This window comes from Protopterus annectens, chromosome 10.part0 (genome assembly GCF_019279795.1).
Source record: "Protopterus annectens isolate FY-2018-M chromosome 10.part0, PAN1.0, whole genome shotgun sequence".
Classification (NCBI taxonomy): Eukaryota; Metazoa; Chordata; order Ceratodontiformes; family Protopteridae; genus Protopterus; species Protopterus annectens.
In genome coordinates, this window is record NC_056744.1 from 1,663,550,817 (window position 1) to 1,663,571,790 (window position 20,974).

The window sequence follows — 20,974 nt, forward strand, 5'->3', positions numbered from 1 at the left end:
ATGAAGCAGGCGTCGGAGCATCCGACGGCATGGTATAATTGCAACGCTTTCCAAACACTAACCTAGCACAATCAAGCCTCCTCTTAATAGTGCGCTTGTTAAATCTAGCACAAGAGCGGCAACCAACAACGTCGTGCTCAGGCCCTAAACAAGGTATACACAATGTATGATAATCCCTATGCGGTATCTGCTTCCCACAAGAAATACAGTTATTCACTTTTCTGACATCCGGTTAAATACTGAGGCAAGAAAAACCAAAATGTTCTAACGGGGTTACTTAGCCAACTCTGTATTCGGTCTGAAACTCCGGTTTAGGAAAATCTCAGAACGCCAACCTGCACTCGCAAAATTGCTTCTGCATCGGACCATGCGGCAAAAAAGACTGAGGAAATGGCGTCGGTCATGCGCATTAGTACCCTGACGTACTGACGTCAGTCTAAGGCGCCATGACCGACGTCAGCCTTATACTCTGGTATTCGGGCCGACTGGGACGCGGACTATACCCAATTGTCAGGACTGCAGCAAGGGAAGACGAAGAACATCAGGACATCACTGCTCTCTCAAAGGCAAAAAATATCACCTCCACAGGACCTGAGAACATCCCAGGCTGCATCCTACGTGAACTCAGGCAGGAACCTGCAGCACCACTAGACACCCTATTCAACCAAGGCCTGAGTACTGGCTTCATCCCACCTGAGTGGAGGACAGCCACTGTCATCCCTTTACACAAAGGTGGAGTGTCCACCGATCTGGGAAATTATAGACCCATCAGCCTAACTAGCCTATTCTGCAAGGCCATTAAATGGATTATCATGGACCTCATCAAAAAGGACATTGGCAGCTTCCTAACACTTGATGCCACACAGTTTAGCTTTGTCAAGGGGAGGGCATGTCTGCTAAATTTGGTCGACTTCTTTGAGACAGTCACCAAAGCCGTGGATAAGGGGAAGAAGATGCACACCCCCTACCTTGACCTGGCCAAAGCCTTTGACACTATTCCCCACAAGGGCATAATAGATAAACTCTCTCAGCTAGGCATCAATCCACATGTTACCAGATGGGTAGCAAACTGGCTCATTGATAGAACCCATGGAGTCAAAAAGGGGAAGCCACATCAAGCAGTAGACCTGTAACAAGTGGTATACCTCAGGGTTCGGTCTTGGGGCCTCTGTTATTTGGGATACACTTTATGAGGTGCAGGCCAAAACCAGTGGTTTATGTCCGGCCAAATTTGCAGATGACTGCAAGCTGGGTGCTGTCATCAATTCCCCTAGTGCTGTAGACATCCTCCAAGAGGGTCTCACTCAGACAATGCCAAAAAATGCATCATCACCCCCTTTGAGGTGAGTGAAGTCCCCACAAATGATCACATTAATAACAACATCCTAAGCACTCAGTCAGTCGTGAGGGATTTGGGCACCCAAGTTGATAGCAACCTGACTTTTGACCACCATGTTGCTTCCGTTATATGGAAAGCCTTCTACATGGCCCACCTCATAATTAAGGGCATCTTATCCAGGGTCAAGGAGTTCATAACATCCCTGTATTCTTCCCTTGTAAGGCCCATTATCGACTACAATGCCCCTTTTGGCATGTACCTCGCAAAGAACATGCAGCAGCTGGAGAGACCACAGAGGTTCCTCACCAGGAGAATCCAGGGCCTCAAACATCTACCATACACAGATAGGCAAAAAGCCCTATCCCTCTACTCGGTTTCATACAGACTCCTCAGAAGTGACCTCTGTCTGGCATACAAGGAGTTCACAGACCCCACCTTGATGGGACTGCTGCATATCCGCAAGTCAAGTTCCACCCAAGTAACCCGCACGCGCGGCCTCAACCTGGTCTGTGACATCAACAAGACTTGTTGGCGGGACAGATCTGTGTCCCAGAGACTCCCCCATCTATGGAATAGACTCCCTCTCCACATTAAGCAGAGTACCTCTTAACCCCTTTTTAAGTGCGACCAGGATAACTGGATGGGAAATAGAAAATATTCCCCTGGGATTCTACCCGTGTCCTTGCTGGACAGGGGCATCAGGTGCTGATTTGTCTAAACATGGGCTAAACTCTTGGCTAGGCTTATAAGGGCCTCAGGGCCAATAACCTAGTAACCTCCTATGATGCTATGATAGCTAATTCGTAGACCTAAAATTTATGTCAGATAGATTCTTTTTTATAATATTCATGTGATGTTAGACTATTTCTGTAATTATGATGCTATTGTAGTCCTGAGTAGATTGTTAAAAATAATATGCAAGACATGAAGAAACATAGGAGATACATTTTTCTAATCAAAACTGCTGGGATTCTTTCATCTCCCATACAAAAAAGTTTCTACGTCTTCCTCAGATATTTCCCAATGCTAGTCTTAGCTATTGCTGGGTGTACATTTCAACATCATGCAAGCAGTCTGCAAAACTGTCAATAAGCACCCCATCTTTTCCTTAATATTAAAGTAACAACTAAATTCCTCAGTTATGTTTTAAATTAGCTACAGTACTATTATCCTTTATCAAAACCGTAATCAGATTTCTCATGTTTCTGTAGGAATTATTTTTCATATTAGAATGCTTGCTTTAGTCTCCATGACATAGCTAAGGGATAAGGGTTGACCGCAGTGGTGCAGTGGTTAATGTTGTTGCCTCACAGCAAGAGGTTTGCCGGTTTGATTCTCATCTGGGGTGCCTTCTGTATGGAGACTGCATGTCCTCTCTGTGGTCATGTGGGTTTCCTCCAGGTGCTCTGGTTTCCTCCCACATTCCAAAGACATGCAGTAGGTGGAATGGACATTATAAATTGGCCATAGGTGAAAGTGTATGTGTGAGTGAGTGATACAAATGAACTACTGTGGCAGAGCTAGCCGCCCAGCGGTGTAAACCTTAGCTCGAGATGATTGTCACTACTGAAGTGGCACTCCGACCTCATGTGCAAAATGGGAAAAGGGGTTGAAGGTGGATGGATGGATATTAGAAAGCTTATTCTCAAACCATTTTTTTCTCCAGTTCTTATTAAATATTGGAAATTTGTCAATACTTAAACTTAGCTTTATTTTTTGCTGTTAGGATATTTCTTGTACAACTGAAAATGAAGGTTCTTTTTTTATAAAGCTTTAAATAACTTCCAACTTCACCATCTTGGTAATGGTCTATTGGCATTTTTGCCCCTCCACTCTGTTCCACTGTATTTATTTCCTAAAGCCTTACAAGCATGTTTATTATTTATTATCATGCTTTTCCAAAGGACTTTGGAGATTTCCTTGCATTATTCATTGCGTAGTTAAAAATGTCAAAAATTATATTTCTTGCTGTTGCTACGAATCAAGTAATTCATAGAAATATTAAATGTTACTGAGTTATAGCCACACCCATCCTAATATTTATTTATTATTTCTTTATTTATTTATTTATTTATTTATTTAACATTTGTTGACCGGGCAAGTCCAACTGGATATATGTCCATTTTCAGTGGAGGCCTGGGGAGAAAAGATCCAACAAAACAAAACAAAACAAAAAACACACTTTAATCTTTAATAAGATCTTCTGCTCTAGTGGCCATGAGAACCATCATTTTCTCTCCCCTTTTATTTTCTTCCACACATTGAGTAAATCGACATGAAAACAATATCTCTAAAAATTCCCTAGCACGTCCCGTGTCTGCACGAAACTCATCCCGTGTACATTAGGCTAATTTAAATCTCCTTATGAAATTATGTTTTACACTCAAGGTGTGTGGCCAAGAATTCCTAGTGTTTATTAACATCCATCCCAGTTTGAAACACGTCACTCCTCACAGTAAGACACTGTCCGGTTCGATTCTCAGCTAGAGCGTCTTCTGCATGGAAACATGCGTGAATGGGCGCACTTTCGTTAAAGGTTGTGCATCAGGCCTGGCAAGCCGGTACGTAAAAATCAACTGCCAATCATTAGCGGACCGGAGTTCCACTGTGGTGACCCCTAACCAGGAAAAGCCGAAAGACACAAACAAACTAATGTTACAGTTTCATCATGGACTACCATATTGACTTATAAGGACCTCTTTTAAATCATATATGAGAATAAGGACTGAGTGTATGCTCTCATGGACTAATAACAGAATATCTCCTCCAAATCCAGGTCCAACAGACTCAGACTGATTATAATGATGTCACCCATGCCTCAACAATTAAAACAAAGTTGTACTACTCCCATGATATTAACAACTATAAGACGTTATGCTTATTTTCTAAATTTGAGCAATGCAGAAATGGCAGCTTAAATAATGACTAGATCTCCTACCTCTGTTTGTATCATATGATGGTTTCCTGAAAAAGTCCCAAGGTAGTCATTGATCTTCCCACCTAAATGGCCTGGACCACAGTGACCGGGACTTATACTATTTTTTTCTAAATATTATCATCTCATACATACATATATATATATATATATATATATATAGAGCTATAAATATATTTATATTGACTATATGTGTGTGTGTGTGTGTGTGTGTGTGTGTGTATATATATATATATATATATATATATATATATTACATACACACAATTTCTTCATGTTAACTGCCACAAGTCACTCTAATTTTCAAAACAAAAACTAATAATAAGCAAAAATGAATAGCCTACTTACTCTTAGTATTCTAACAAACTCCTGCTGCCCGAGCTCCAAGTTACTATCACATGTCTTCTGAGTGGCCATAACATCTTTTTCAGTGGACTCAACATGTTGTACCATCTTTTCCAGAATATCCACTTCTGTTACTTTATTTTTTAGTTTCAAGTCACTGTCAGGTTCTACCACAGGGAAGGAAATAATATCTTGTTTAACACTCTGAAGACTTTCTTTAGTTTCTTTTAGAATGTTGGCTTCTTTCTCCTTAACTTGCTGGATGAGATTCTGTTCCTTGTCTTGGAGAAACTGATGTAATTTTGCAAATTCTTGTCTAATATATTGTTCCAAACTTAATGCAGCGTCCTAGAAAATAATTAACATAGAGAGGGTTATAATGAATAGTTTTACATTACAGTTTCACCTGAATCTATGCATTTTTCCATACACAATAGAATGAGCAGATAGATACCAGCCCAATTACACAGAATAAAGTCCACTTTATCCAACACTGGTGACCTCGAGCTGGGATCAAACCCACCTTTATGGCTGGCAGGCGAAGATGAACAACCAGACTAAAGGGCTAATCTCTATGGAAAAATTGGGAATGCATATACCATACAAATTTGAAGCCCCAACATACAGAAGGAGTCTACAGAGAGAGGTGGCTTCACATTTACGTACATGAAGATAGGAAGAGGTAAAAAAAAAAAATTGTCAAGAATGGTAGAAATAGGTACCTGTTGGGCTGATACTTCAGTATATCTTTTAAAACATCTTTTGCGCTAATATAGACCCCACTTAATAAATGGTCTCTCATGAAAACTTATGACAGGCCTTCTTCCTAGAAGTACCAGACCATAAAGTGACAGTAATCCCGGTAGGAAGACCAGTGACTTTGGTGAAAGATGAAGGCCATGCATGTGACATCAAGGACTCTTGTAGAACACAATATATTTAAAGAACTATATACTGCTGGTGAATCCAAGGTTAACTTCTACAGTGAGAAAAATCTCAACGTGCAACACCAAAATATCTGTGCTGCTGTTCAATCCCACAATCCTTTAATGATTTCTAATTCAAAAGTAACTGTAAATTCTGTAGTGGGTCACTGTGTTGACTATGTTTGAAGTATGGGAGTAGCCATGATATAGCATGATGCAAGTGGGCCTATGGTGTTGAGGAAGACATCTCGGATGTAGAACTGCTCATGTCAGACTATGATAGGAGGAGATGAGAGATACTATGTGGTTAAAAAACAGATCCTCAAGGCAAAATCAGTCAAGTGCATCTAAAGGGATACAACCAAGAAATGTGATACAAGGCAGGGCTGAATAACATATACATACAATACAGAATAACTTGTGTAGTTCCACATAGATAGAGAACAGCTGTGAGATGCTGAATGGCTCATGCATACCTGTAGTGTTGACTAACAGTTCTACAACAGTATGCATGTCAACTGGTCTCTGGTCTGGAGAACATGTGATACAAAATGATTCATGAGTTTACAGAACTGGTAAACAATCAATTGATGCAAAATAGTTTATGTTGATTAAGAGGACTGGGATATGTACATATAAAATTTAAAATGGCTCATGGAGGTCACTGGGACTGTGCCTATGTATTATGAATGGCTGTTTAATGCCTATGGTATGGGGACTACACCTGTGGTACAGAGTGACTTATATGGGTATACATGCTTGAAGAATCTTCTAGGCCTTCAAGACTGAGAAATACATTAGTATCTCAAATTGCCTCTTATGGTTTTAGGAGTATGGCCTATATACATCTGAGAAACAGAATGCTTCGTGTAGGCATTTGGGTTTAAAGTACACAAATATGTTAGCCACTGTGGATATGTGATACAGAATGATTCATCTGTTTTAGTTGGTTAGTTTGGGGAATATATCTAACATGCTAAATTCTTATGCAGGTCTGCATGACTTGATTACACAATCACTTATGTATGTCTATGGGTTTTTTACTGGTCTGAGGAACTGGTGAGAAAATCTGTGATACAAAATTCCTTGTGTATTTTTAAGATTTTATAAGCAAATCTAGAACACAAAACAGATCATAGGAAGTTACTAGGCTATTAGCCCTGAGGCCCTTATAAGCCTAGCCAAGAGTTTAGCCCATGTTTAGACAAATCAGCACCTAATGCGCCTGTCTAGCAGGGGCACATGTGGAATCCCAAGGGGTATATTTTCTGTTTCCCATCCAGTTATCCAGGTTGCATTTAAAAAGGGGTAAAGAGCTACTCTGCTTGATGTGGAGAGGGAATCTATTCCATAGATGGAGGGCGTCTCTGGGACACACATCTATCCAACCAACAAGTCTTGTTGGTGTCACAGACCAGGCTGAGACTGCGCGTGCGGGTTACTCGATTGGAGCTTGACTTGTGGATATGCAGCAGTCCCATCAAGGTGGGGCCCGTGATCGCCTTGTATGACAGAAAGAAGTCACCTCTGAAGAGTCTGTATGAAACTGAGTAGAGAGATGGGGCTTTTAGCCTATCTGTGTATGGTAGATGTTTGAGGCCTTGGATTCTCCTGGTAAGGAGCCTCTGTGGTCTCTCCAGCTGCTGCATGTGCTTTGAGAGGTACATGCCGAAAGGGGCATTGTACTCGATAACAGGCCTGATAAGGGAAGAATACATGCGCATCTTTGGGCCAAGAAATATGGCTTTAATGTAAAAAAAAAAAAGACCTGTATATATCAATGGGAATAGAAAATATATCAATGACACATAAGGACTTGTGTGAAACTGTTGGTTTGAAACAGATCTGTATTATGTAATACCTGAACATCATCGCCTAATGAAGAGGAATGCATTCTACTTAGAAGTATAATATATCCCACCACTAAATTTGACAGTTGACCTGAAACATATATCCATGCAGCTACCTATTAAAAAAATGGCCACCATTTTCTTTACCATTAAGCAGCAAAGCATCGGTAATGGTTAGGCTTTTTTTAGTAGAGAAATTCTTCTTTATTTATTACATCACAGAGCGAAAAGCAACCTGAGTTATTATAATATACACATGTGCTTGTTTAAAACAGCTTTATTTCTCTTGTGCCTCAACCAAACAACCTTCAAGCAACAGAAACACCAAACAACATCAAGTATAAGCACATCAATTAACCATCAAATTACAATCGATTAAAATGAATTTCTATATTTAACTCATTTGGGCTATAGGTAATATATTTCAAAATAAAATAACTTTCCTTTTATAGTAGCCATTGATCGATATCACCTCTTAAATTTGATGGACGTTGCAACAAAAATCATGAAGCAGTGTGTTTACATTCCAGAAAATGCTTAGCAATCAGACTAATTAAGTGAACATTTCTTATATCACCACCATACCTCTCAACCTCTTAGTTCATGAAATCTGGACAAAGTCAAAAATAATGGGGGATAAAGGCTCAAAACTAGGGACAGATCTTAAATGCTTCTCGAATACACTTAAAATACTGACAGAATAACAGGTTTTGTATCAGCTTGCATTTTCTGAAGGATATAATGTCTGAAACTCAAATGTCGGTCATTATTTAATTACTTCAGTTCTCAGCGATTTGCCAGAAAACCACACATTTTATGAGAAATAGGCAAGAAATATGAAACAAAAATCTGGATAGTTGAGAGGTATGATTCACTATCATTTTTCAGGATCCTTCTCTTTACTGCCCTTTTCACTTCACCTGTACATAAACTTTCTTACAAGGGCACCACAGAACATAAATTAGCCCTTTAGATGTACATTTTAAATGTGTAATAAATTTATGCTCATTTATTACACACTCTATACCTTCCAACAAGTACTTATATGCTTCACAACCCCAACATTTAAATTACTATTTTTTTTTTAATTTTCTAATTGCCACAGTACCCCAAGCATTACTATGTACAATCATATCACCAATACTTCTGCCCCTCCTATAGACAAACATGGGTTCTTTGGGAAGCACCACTTTTACTTCCTCATCCATTAATAAAATGTGCCAATTCTTTCTTACAATATTAAACATCTTGTTATATTATTAGCAGCCTTTTCTTGTACTTTGGTATTATTGAATAGCATTACCTCCTTAGTCTTCCTATTAAGATTCAGCTTCAGATTCTCCCCACACAACTTTAAAACTCCATTAAATAAAACCTCTTCTGTATAACCTCTTCAATACAGCTTTTTCATAATGCACTAAATTTCTTCTACCAAATCAGAAAATGTAATACATAAATGTTTTGATCTTATTTACTGACTGCAAGGTAAGGAGTTTCAAATATTTTGGATGATGACTATTATAGTGCAAAAAGTATTTGAATCCATATTTTTCTCACGATTTTGTAACAAATATTGTTAGACTCATCCCCTCAAAGATTAATGTACAAGAATGTAATTTGATGCTCATCAATCTGTTAATTAAATGTAAAATCAAATCTATTATTCTGTAAGTATTCCAAAAAGTATTAAACTGCTTTCCCTTGGTTCTATAATGACAAATCATCTATAAATCAATAATACAAAATTATATGAAATCCATCTTGTTGAAATGGATATATATATATATATATATATATATATATTCTAACTCAAAACTTGCCACGGTACTGTTAACATAAGCTGGAGCAAAACATGCTCCAATTGCTGTAATCTGTTGTTGCAAATAAAAACTTTTATGTCTAAAATTGTTATGGGTCAGGGCAGATAGCAGCGATTCACACATATGAGCCATTTGTGGTGAATCTCCCATAATGTTTACAGAGGCTCCAATCCCTGACAGTGTGCAATAGTCCCATACAAATTAGCAGCATTGCATTGTTAACCAATAAAAATCTTTACTGCAATCAAATCTTAATTAATAAGTTTAAATTATCCATTATATAAGAATTTAATTTTTTGACATACAGATAAAAAATTATTTAAAACTTTTCCTATAGGTTCTAACATATCACCCATGCCTGATACAAGTCTACCTGGGAGATATTCCTTATTTTTATGAATTATTAGTAAAATGTAAAATACTGGCACAGTAGAATAATTTGCCTTTAATTTTTTTAACTTGTTTCTTTGTCAAGAAGTCCAATCTTTCTCCCTTGTTTAATAAGTCAAATAATATTTTTGAAATTCTTCAGCTGGATCTTTAATTAACCTAATATATTGTAAGTGATCCTGTAATATATCTTTGCAAATTTGGTCATGCAATAGTCATTAAGACAATGTTTTACCCTTATCAGAAGGCTTACTAGCAATATCTTTTCTATTCTTGAAATTAAGTAAATTCCACTCATTGTTTGTTAAATTAACTTGCTTTTCCCATTTATTACAATTCTTAAACTCTATGAACATCTCATTTAATGTCAGTTTGTAAACTACCTACATCATACTTTAATTAAAACAAAGTTGATTCACTGTAAAGTTCCTTAGAGTATTATAACTTCCTAAAAATACGTTCATTTTGTATATCAGAAATTTCCTCATACTCCAAAATATCACATTTCATTTCATAATCAGATAATATCCAGGGTTTATCTCCCAATGAAGAGAACTGCATTCTGCATAGAAAGTAAAGTATAATATATTCCACCTTAAATATGACAAGTGACCTGAAACATAGATCCATGCAGCTACCCATTAAAACAATGGCCATCATTTTCTTTAACATTAAGCAACAAGCCAATGGCAATACAAAGCATTTTAGTAGAGAAATTCATCTTTAAACAACTTCAAACATGTATTTCAGTTACCCTTTATATTGCATATCCGTCCTGTCCTGTACAGTCAACAACCACACCTTACCTGATTTCAGGCTGCCACACTTACAGTATCATAAGCTACACACTACGCACTAGAAATGCCCTGCTACATTCACCAGGATACAGGTGTAATAAATCATGAAACTGTTCCTGTCGACTTGTAGACATGCAGAGATGGAACCAAAATTGAGTGTAAATTATACTGCAGACACATTTAAAAAATATAAGACATTTAAAATAATTCCATTGTATAATAACGTACTGTGGTAGGGCTGTGGGCAAATTAAAATTTGCTATTTTCTTTCTAGACCCTGCAGGAATGCCATGGGTAAAGGTATCTTACTGGCTAAGCTAGAATGTGGTTTCCCACTTATTGATGCAGCCTCTAAAAGAAATGCATCCACCACTGAACCATCTTACATGTCATTTGCAGGTTCATCACTCCCTCCACAAGAATTGAGCACCATTACTAAACCATTGAAAAGCTAACCTATGAGGCAATGTGCTGACTTTCTACTGAGCTCTCAGATGTTTAAAGTTATCGAGAATGAGAAAAAAAAACAGTAGCCAGCAAACTAACTGGGGGTACATCAGCATACACCCTTAGAAGACTTAACCACTCAGGTCTTCAATAATCCCTCCAAATTAGAATTCAGTTCACAAACTGTGATTTCTCAGTCATTGGTCTGAAGGTGTGGGAAGCTCTTCCCTCTTCTCTTAAAGATCTTTCCTCTTACTCCATTTTCTGATCAGGACTAAAAGCATGTCACAAGGAAAATGCAACTGCTTTTCTGTCTATATAACTTCTTATTACACTACTTTCCTCTATATAGCCAGGTCTGACCCCAGCTTTCGTTGTGATTCTCTCAATATGCCAATTGTGATATCTGCTACATATATAACACATGCGGGTCCCCTTTACATGATCGACTTTTCACAAAGTCAAAATTCGTACGTCCGAGACCATATGATTGACTTTTGAAAAGCTGACCATGGGGAACCGCTATCTCCGTACAGTGCAGAATGGGAAAATTTCCCTCTTCCACACTGTAGTGTGATCTCGGAGTTGGTATATTTAAGTTATGGTGGGTGTGGGGGGGTGGAGCACCCACAGGGGGTGCAGGGGGGCATAGCCCCCCTGCTAACAGCTTTTAGGTAAGTGTTTGTTCTGTTTTTGTGTTTACTTTACATGTTCAGCTTTTCAAAAGTCAATCATATGGTCTCGGCCATATGAATTTTGACTTTGTGAAAAGCCAATCATGTAAAGTAGACCCAACCCATGTCTATATTGTCTTTATACCACCGGCCAAATCAGATATTCATTTTGTATATAATATATGTATTTATTGCAATTACTACCAACTCACACCACCCTGGGCTAAAACTGAAATAGGTCCAATGGGAACAACACTCTACACCAGTTAAAGTCAAAATAAAATAAACTCCATGCCATAGTTTATTGTCATAATACAGAATGTCTTGTGTGTCTCATACATTTACTTTTTGTAAAGCCTTGTACAAATCATGGTCTCACAAACAAATAATTAATGTGTTAAAACAAAAATCTTAACTAGTGCCTCTTAGATGTGTCAGATCTAGCAACAGTATGTCCAATTGAATCTTTAAGAGTTTTTGATAGTTTCCCTTTCCCTGGGCAGTCACGGTGGTGCAGCGGTTAGCATTGCCGCCTCACAGCAAGAGGTTCTCCGGTTCGATTCTCGGCTGGGGTGCCTTCTGTGCGGAGTCTGCATGTCCTCCCTGTGGTCGTGTGGGTTCCCACCGGGTGCTCCCGTTTCCTCACACATCCCAAAGACATGCTGTAGGTGGATTGGATACTCTAAATTGGCCCTAGGTGTGTGTGTGTGTGTGTGTGTGTGTGTGTGTGTGTGTGTGTGTGTGTGTGTGTGTGTGTGCCTTCTGTGGAAGGTTGGGCGTCGGGCTGGCAACTTGACATTGTAAAACTCCACTGCTAATTATGAGCGGACAGGTGATCTGCTGTGACGACCCCTAACAGGGAAAAGCCGAAAGAAGAAGAAGACAGTTTCCCTTTCCCTCAGCACTCTTCAGTCATTAAAAACTATGCTATAGCCAACAAGATTATTGCAAATGCTTTTCACCGATAAATCAATCCTACATACATACCATTAAATTAGTTTAAAAACAACATGAGACATACCACAAAAGGCACAACAGATGCCTTGTACAATCTAATTAATTCCTAGCCTTCAGGATATTTATAACAATTTGTTTACATTACTTACTTGTATACTTAGGATTTCCTTTTCCTGCTGGCTTTGCAAGTACTTAAAATCTTTCACGTTAGATTCTAGAGATGTTAAAACGGCTTTCATCTTTTCCTGTGGATTAAAAAAAACACATAAACAACAAGACTGTTAACTACAAATGCATTGTGTTCCTTAAGAAGTTATTTTTTTACTACTGTGATGTGCAGTGATCATGGTTACATTGTTGCTAGATAACAATTATGCCAAACTGAAATCTAAACCAATGCACAGAAGATTAGTAACAGATTTTATGGAAGCAAAACAGTTACTATGCAAAACTAACTAGACTGATACATTCAGATGAAAAAAACTGCAGAAGCAATGTGTCAAGTTTTGAAAAAGAAATTGTTTAAATGCAAAAAAAAATATATGTTTAATGTCAGGATCTACGCACACAACATTAGGATGACTATTTCAACAAGATACTTGATTAAGGTGAGAGACAAAAAAATAAGAAATGGAAAACAGGTTGAACTTTGACATTCATTTAAAGCTAAAATAAACAAGCTGAATAAACAAATTAAACAATGCGAGACAAGATCAAGAAAAATGTGATGAAAATTTATATAAAAGACATTGAGCATTTTATAGATACACAAGATGTGGAAGGAGTAAAGACATACAAATTGATAAACTGTGTGTAGATTCTAAAATGTATTCCCAAACACAACAGAGTATAAATATATTTAGAAAATCATGTGCAGAACAGCTTGGTTCCACAAAGGGGTGATAAATTTTCCAGTAACATCCAAGTAACCTCAGATAGAGAGATCAAATTAGATTATATTGAACAAGAACTGAGCAAACTGGACCCAAACAAAGCAAAGGGAGGAGATAGAATTAGTAATAACCTAAGAACACTTCCAACATTAACCTGTATTACCATTATGTCTGTTATTAACTAGGTCGTACGAATATGGGGAGATTCCTCAAGATTGGAGACATGCACTTGTTAAACATATCTTTAAGGAAAAGGGAAGTAGGACAAACCCAGAGTCATACAGACCCATAAGTTTACTTTATTGGTCCTGTAAAATAATGGAGAAGATTATGTTGGATAAATTGTCAGAAATGGAAAGGTTGGGTCTTGAAACCATACATCAGCATGCATATGTTTACAACAAATGTATTGCTACCTGTAACATGTTGTTCTATAACATTATAGTAATAGCTATGAAAGAAAAATTGTCTTTGACATTATACATGGGTCCCCTTCAGAAACCTAAAAGCTCACTTACCCAATTTTCAAAAGACCAAGTAAAAAAAAACAAAACACCAAAAGACTGACCGCTTGGAACACCGACATTTCACTACAGGTAAGTAACCACTTGACCAGCAAGTTAACCTTTGCCCCTTACCTCCGCTGTAGTGTGATCTTGGAATTGGTATATTTAGTTGGGGGGGGTGCAGCCCCCCCACATGGGTGGGTTTTCTTTACTTCAGTTTTAGTTTGTTTTCCAGGTTAGCCAAGCAGTTATTTACCTGTAGTGAAATGTCAGTGTTCCAAGCGGTTGGTCTTCTGGAGTTTCGTTTTTTTCATCTCGGTCTTTTGAAAGTCAGGTTAAGTGAGCTTTCGGGTCTTTTTCATCTGAGATGTTCAACAGTCTCTATGCAGACGACTTGAAAATGGGTAAACTGATTACATGCCTGCAAAAAAACCTGAATAACTGCCCATTTGGGCACAAGAGAATATGCTGATAAATACATCAAAAACTAAGCACAGGAGATTTGGGAGACCTGAATTGGAAGGTGAATATTTAATGGCGTCCACAGTCATTGAAACTGTAGATTCATTTAAGGACCTGAATATATGGGTAGATCTAGCTTTCAGTTTTTCTAATCGTATCAACCAACTGACAGTTGTAGAACTATAGAAAATCATGTGCAGATATAAAGTCTAGGAAATCAGCGATGATGAAATCATTGTTAATTACAATAGACTAAAACTTGAGTATGGAATAATAATATGGAAAACGTCTAAGAAAACAAGCAAGAACAAACTAGAAAGAGTACAGTGGAAATACTGTATGCCAGGGACATCTGTGGCATGTGAAAATGTCTCGTATAGATATTCAAGAGGAAACCTTATTCAGGTGTATAGGGCATTTAGAGACAACTATCTCTGGCAATGTTTGGGGTTATCAAAATGTAGTTAAGAATCATCAGCCACCCTACATAGAAGATTCTATTGGAATGTGATGTGTACTAACTGGTTATCGTCTGATACATGGAAGAGACTACCAAATTACATTAAAGAAAACACTACTTTAGTTATTTGTAAGAACAAGCTGGACACGTATTATGGGAATAACCATTTTGGTATATTGGCAGGCTAGAAAGGGCATAATTGCTAGTGCTTAAAATAGTTGTACATATGATGACTTTACATACAAGGGTTATAAAACACAAGGTGAAAACTATACCTGCCATCAGGAGGGAAAGACATACAAACACTGCTGTATAAAGATCCACAGGTACAGGGACATGTATGCCAAACTGTTATGTATTTTATGAACTGTAAGTACAGCATGAACAGATCTCTTAAAAATATATTTAAAGGGCAGTAAATGTATAAAGTCTCAATGGAATTGGCTTAGTTCATGGAATTAAGATAAAAAACAGGGCAAACATTGAGAACCATAAGTACAAACGACTCACCTAAAGAAAGTGAATTCATGTTCAGTAACAATACTCAGCAGTGGGCAAGGATCTTAAAACACCTGGTGGCTTACTTCCCTACTAATGAGTTAAGCCACATATCTTAAAATGTAGCATTCCATTTCCTCCAGCATACTGTAAGGATCACTTGCATCGAAGTACACATTCTGTATTCCAACATTTTCTCTACTCTGTTGGTAACCAAGGAAAGCTGTTTTAATCATCTACAATCACTTTTGTGAAAAATGGTTTCCTTATGTCACAGAGGCCACCTTTCCCAAAAAAAATATAAGTTTGCTTCTCTATGATGTACATAACTTTTATCCAATAAAACGTATTACTGTTTTGGACTTTACTAACTCCAGTGATGTATTACACATTTCTGTCATATTCTGCCATTCCACCCTTTCCTGCTGTGCTTCTGGCTGTGAAGTGAAGGCAGCAAAACAATGTAGTTCTGAGAGATACAATAAGGACATACAAAAATTAAAATAATTTTCCTCCTCAAACTCTCTGATTACTGGCTAAAAAGTCACACAGATCATTAAAAATGATTTAATTTAGGACAGAAAATAGAGCCAGCAAAGGGTTAAACACAGAGTGATAAAGGAACAGCATATGTTGGTGAAACTGACTTGAGAGTTACTTGCCTTCTTTGTAACATATTTTTTTGTAGTTTCACTCTACAAAACAGAGCAATCTAAGAAATGAAGATGATATAACGAAGAAGAAAGGTCAGATTTAAGTTCAGTGCTGTCAAAGGAAAATGTGATACACAATATGCATCCCACAAACCAAGAAAAACATGCAACAGATTTTAATAAAAAGAATTTTGTAGCACAACAAAAGACAGTGTCTCTGGATCTGGGAAGAACAAAAGCTTGTCAAATCTTTTAACACACACCAGATACTTGATTTATGTTCCATTACTGACTTTACTGATAAGCAACAGAAACCAGCTTGTGTCAGTGCTTTAGCTACCTTTGTGGATCAGACACTGAAAGGGTCTCTAAATAATATACAACATATTTTACAAGATTCCTGGCATTTTCTTACAAAGATCCAACCACAGTCTTTAACATACAGGCTAATTTTTCTACAATAGATGTGGATTTATTTTTTCGAGCATCCCTCATGAAGAGGGTCTATAGCTTTTCTACTCAGCTATTGTGGAATTCACAGATTTGGATAATGGGATTATTAATTTTATTGTTGACATTATGGACCTTATTTTGACTAACAACTACATATTTTTGAGGGGGGAGTTTTTTTTTTTTTTTGGGCAAACGAAGGGGTGGCTATGGGTGTCAATTTTGCCTCTATATTTGCCAACATGGTTATGTATAGCTGGGAGAAACAATAGGTGCTAAATTGTTGAGTACAGTAATTATTGATGTATATACTGCTGCTTTTTGGATGATCTATTTATTTTATGGAAGGGTACTGACTTGAAACTTGAGGGATTCCTGTCATATATTAACAAAACAATGTCATTTCTGAAATTTACTCATACCCACTCAAGAGATAGTGCAGATTTTCTAGATGTAACCATATACAAGAACTACAATATAGGATGTTTTGGTTCAAAATGTATAGGAAACCCTCATTTTCCAGTTATTTGGATTTTAAAAGCTGCCACCCACATCACATCAAGAATATTTTTAAGGGACAACTATTAACGGCAGCGAGGATTTGCACTGAATTTATATTTTTTGTCGACTGAAGTAGAAAAATAGTTTATATCGAGAAACATACCAACTGTATACCCCATTTTTTAAATATCATCAAAGATGATGTTATTAAAGGATGAGGTATTAGACATGTCCCCTTGCTAGGACTTGTGCACAAGCCCCATGAAGTGAAGGAGATATAAAGATATTTAAACTGCGTCTCAAGATTCACACATGGTTCTGAAGAAGTCCCATTTCAGATAAGGACGAAAGCGCTAAACCATGGTTTTATATTAAAGTTCTTTTTAAGTACTCCCGCTTTTGTTGTTTTTGTTCTGAATATTCAGGTTATTCTGCTGTGTTGGACAGCATTGTTCAGGACTGTGGACACTACGCGAGCCATTTTTTTGGATCATTATGTTTGGTCTGGACTTTACAGTTAGAAAATAATGGGGTTCATCACCATCAAGCCATTTTCCAGAGACAGAAGTTCAAAATGGCCTCTCCCTTATTCCTGTTGCCCCACCCTTGTGGACTCATGTAGTCTTCATATCCTTTTCTGTCTGTTCCAATAGGTGCATTCATGTCTGCCATTATCATCACTGATTAATGTTGTCCTGCTTTGTCTACTATATCCGGTAACTGTATGAATGCATTATTTTTCTCACTATCACAACCCTGCTGTGGGGCATAGGCTGACATTGTGAATAGCATCCTATCTTTACACTGGAGTCTGACTACAATGAGTGTCAATAATTCTGATGACATCTGTCACTGTCTTCTGAAGCGTTTCCCTCACCACAATTCCCACACCATTTCTAGACTGTACTGAGAAGACAACTCTGGATCCTAAGTCAAGTGGCTTTGCTGCACTGCCCTTCTATCTTGACTCCTGGATACATAGCCTTTCCAACCTCCTCACTACCATATTGTCATCCACTTCCTGCATCTTGTCAGTAAACCTACACTGAGTGCAGCTACTCTTAATTCATGTTGGTAGGTTGACTGATTTTACATACAGCTTTTGCTCATAGCTATCCCAGGTAATCCAAGCTGGGCAACTGGACACTTGCCAGCCAGTAGCTTACTGATCCAGGGCTTCTGGGATATATGACAGGCATACATTGGCCAATAGGGGGCACATTGACCCAGGGCTTCTGGGCTTTAGAACAGACATAACTTGGCCAATAGGGGGCACATAAACTCTTCCCACTATTACCATGGGTCCTTGGCATAGGTCAGAGAAGGCCGGTTACTCAACCAACTTATCACTAGCAAATACCTATACCCATTTGGCGACATTAGTCAATACAACCGAATCACCTAGACAAATGCTTTACACAGTCATGTGGCTAGCCCTGACATGGCATACAATCTGTGATCTGGGTTCTCCTGTCTTGAGGACATTGCAAACCAGAGTTGATGCTCAAAGCTTTTGGTCTATACAACTCTTCCCCTTACAGGCACCATCTAGAGCCTGTGTTGCTGCCCACAGCTCCATTCTTGGGTAAGTTTGAAATGGAATCACTCAGCATGTTTTTGGAAGGTGGGAAGAACCCGACAGAGACACAAGGAAAACATACAAACTCCATACAGGTATTAGCCAAGATCAAACCTTGTACCTTGTGCATGGGAGGCACAGGGAAAACATACAAACTCCATACAGGCATTAGCCAGGATCAAACCTTGTACCTTGTGCATGGGAGGCACAGGGAAAACATAAAAACTCCATACAGGCATTAGCCAGGATCAAACCTTGTACCTTGTACATAGGAGGCACAGGGAAAACATAGAAACTCCATACTGGCATTAGCCAGGATCAAACCTTGTATCTTGCCCATGGGAGGCAAGGACCTTAAACTTTAAGACAATTGGTCTATTTTTCTATTATATATATATATACATATATATATATATATATATATATATATATATATATATATGTGTATATATATATATATATATATATATATGTATATATGAAAAATAAACACACGAGTCTGTGCTAGATGATCAAGTTTTCAGAAACTTGAAATTCATATGGTCGAGACCACATGATAGAGTTTCCAAAAAGTGGAACATAAAAAAATCTACCTTTTTTTACATTTTTATAGGGGGCAAGGCTCCCTGCACCCCCCACACCCACTTCAAATTATATAGACAAACTCTGAGATTGCACTACAGTGAGGAAAAGGGTAAGTTTCCCAATCCATACTGTACCACAATCTCCATTCAAAAGCTTTGGGTTTTCAAAAACTTGATTTTTATATATATATATATATATATATATATATATATATATATATATATATATATATATATTATATATCAACATAAACACACACACACACACACACACACACACACACACACACACACACACACACACTCTCTGTGGTCACTTTAACTTTGCTATCTTTCCAATAAGACTGCAGAAATTAGCCAGCATTCAACAACTGAAAAGCTTATTGTCCACAGAATGAAAAGCTTAGAATAATTTCTGGACTTCGCAAAAAGACAGGATTTTTTTTTTTCCATTTTATTACTGCACATCAAGTCACTTTGCTGTTCTGCTGATTTTAAAGTATTTGTTTATCTGACTTAACAGCCTTTTCTGGTTTAGTGTAGCGGCCATCTTGAAGGCAGCAGTGGTTGGTCTAATGGGAGTAGGCCAATTGCTGCTGTATGTAGGTAGCTCAGCACTACTGACTTCAGTGTACAGTCATTTTCATTGGTTCTTTTTTTCCTTGCTTGATTTATAATGTGCTCTGTTACACATACTCAGTGCAGTTGATTAGTGTGTAGTAAATCACAAATGCTATTTTTTTTCCCATAGTCAGTATTATTTTCATATTTGCCTTCATTCAACAGAAGTCAGGTACAAGTATTCTCTCAGCCAAAATAAAGTGTGTCAAACTGTGCATAGCCGCCACTGGCCATGTAAAATGCCGGTATTTTGAGCAAATAGTCTGGTTTATCAGCTCAAAAACACTACTATACAGATATCTCCATCACTTCAGCAAAATTATCTCTGTAGTTCCCCTAAACAATTGCATCCATAGTCCCCATTTATTTCCAAGGATGTCCTTTGCACATATCAGCACTGGGCATTGTGGAGTGGCAGCAAACACACCCTCCCACAACCAGTCTTCTGTCACCTGGTACCCTAAGGCACTGTAAAAGTTGTCTTACGCTCACTGATATTGTAAAATAACACTGAATGTACCAACTGTGAGAGGTGCAAACACTTAACCAATATGTAGACATCCCTCTTACAGTCCCCTACTTGCAGTGAGTACCACAACATACAAGTACAAAATCATTTTGCTAACAATTCAAAATTATCATACGCTGGTGTTGCTAAAAGATATACACCAAAGCCTTACAGGCCTCTTAAAACCAGACATCAGTATAAACCCCTTATTGCAACTACTCCATGTGCATCAACACCAACACCAACGTGTTACTGACAGCAAAGATTCCCAAGTCGTGTTATCCTCTTCAGCCTTTTGGGCTGCTTTCACCGTGGCTGAGCAATGGGCACACCCACGCACCTATGGTTAGCTGTACTCAGAGCTTTAGACAACAATACAGGGGTTTCTTCTTTTCATCTTTATGTCTTGTTGCTGTTGTATGCATGGGGGACTGTTGGTTGGGATATGCGGACACCTATGAGCGTCCTCGCTCATTTATTTTCACTTTCTGCTGTTCTACTTTGCAGAGGCATGTTTAATCGGAGTGCTCTGCTCTCAGACACTCCCCCTGCTCTCGTACACGCTCCATGTATGCCTAGGAAGTTGGGCAGCGCTCCTTCATTAATATGCATGGCATTCTGCCGTCCTGCTCCTAAGCGGCCACTTCCATGCAGGACTAGACCAGCTCTGCATGGCAGATTAGTAAATCCGGGGGATAATCTTTTATACATTCATTGTCCACCTAACATTACATAGCTTATTCAGTTCCTGCCTTCCCCTAAACCTCATTCCTCCTCCA

General features: G+C 38.1%; 1 protein-coding gene across 1 annotated transcript in view; it reads right to left on the reverse strand.

Moving 5' to 3' along the window:
- LOC122813872 (zinc finger protein 26-like) overlaps positions 1 to 20,974 on the reverse strand; it is a 369,001-nt gene that overhangs the window by 264,712 nt on the left and 83,315 nt on the right. The window contains exons 2-3 of the mRNA XM_044086412.1: positions 12,630 to 12,725; positions 4,623 to 4,967 (exon numbers count right to left, since the gene is read on the reverse strand). Of these exons, the coding sequence (XP_043942347.1) occupies positions 4,623 to 4,967; positions 12,630 to 12,725 (441 nt within the window). The remainder of the gene's footprint in view (positions 1 to 4,622; positions 4,968 to 12,629; positions 12,726 to 20,974) is intronic.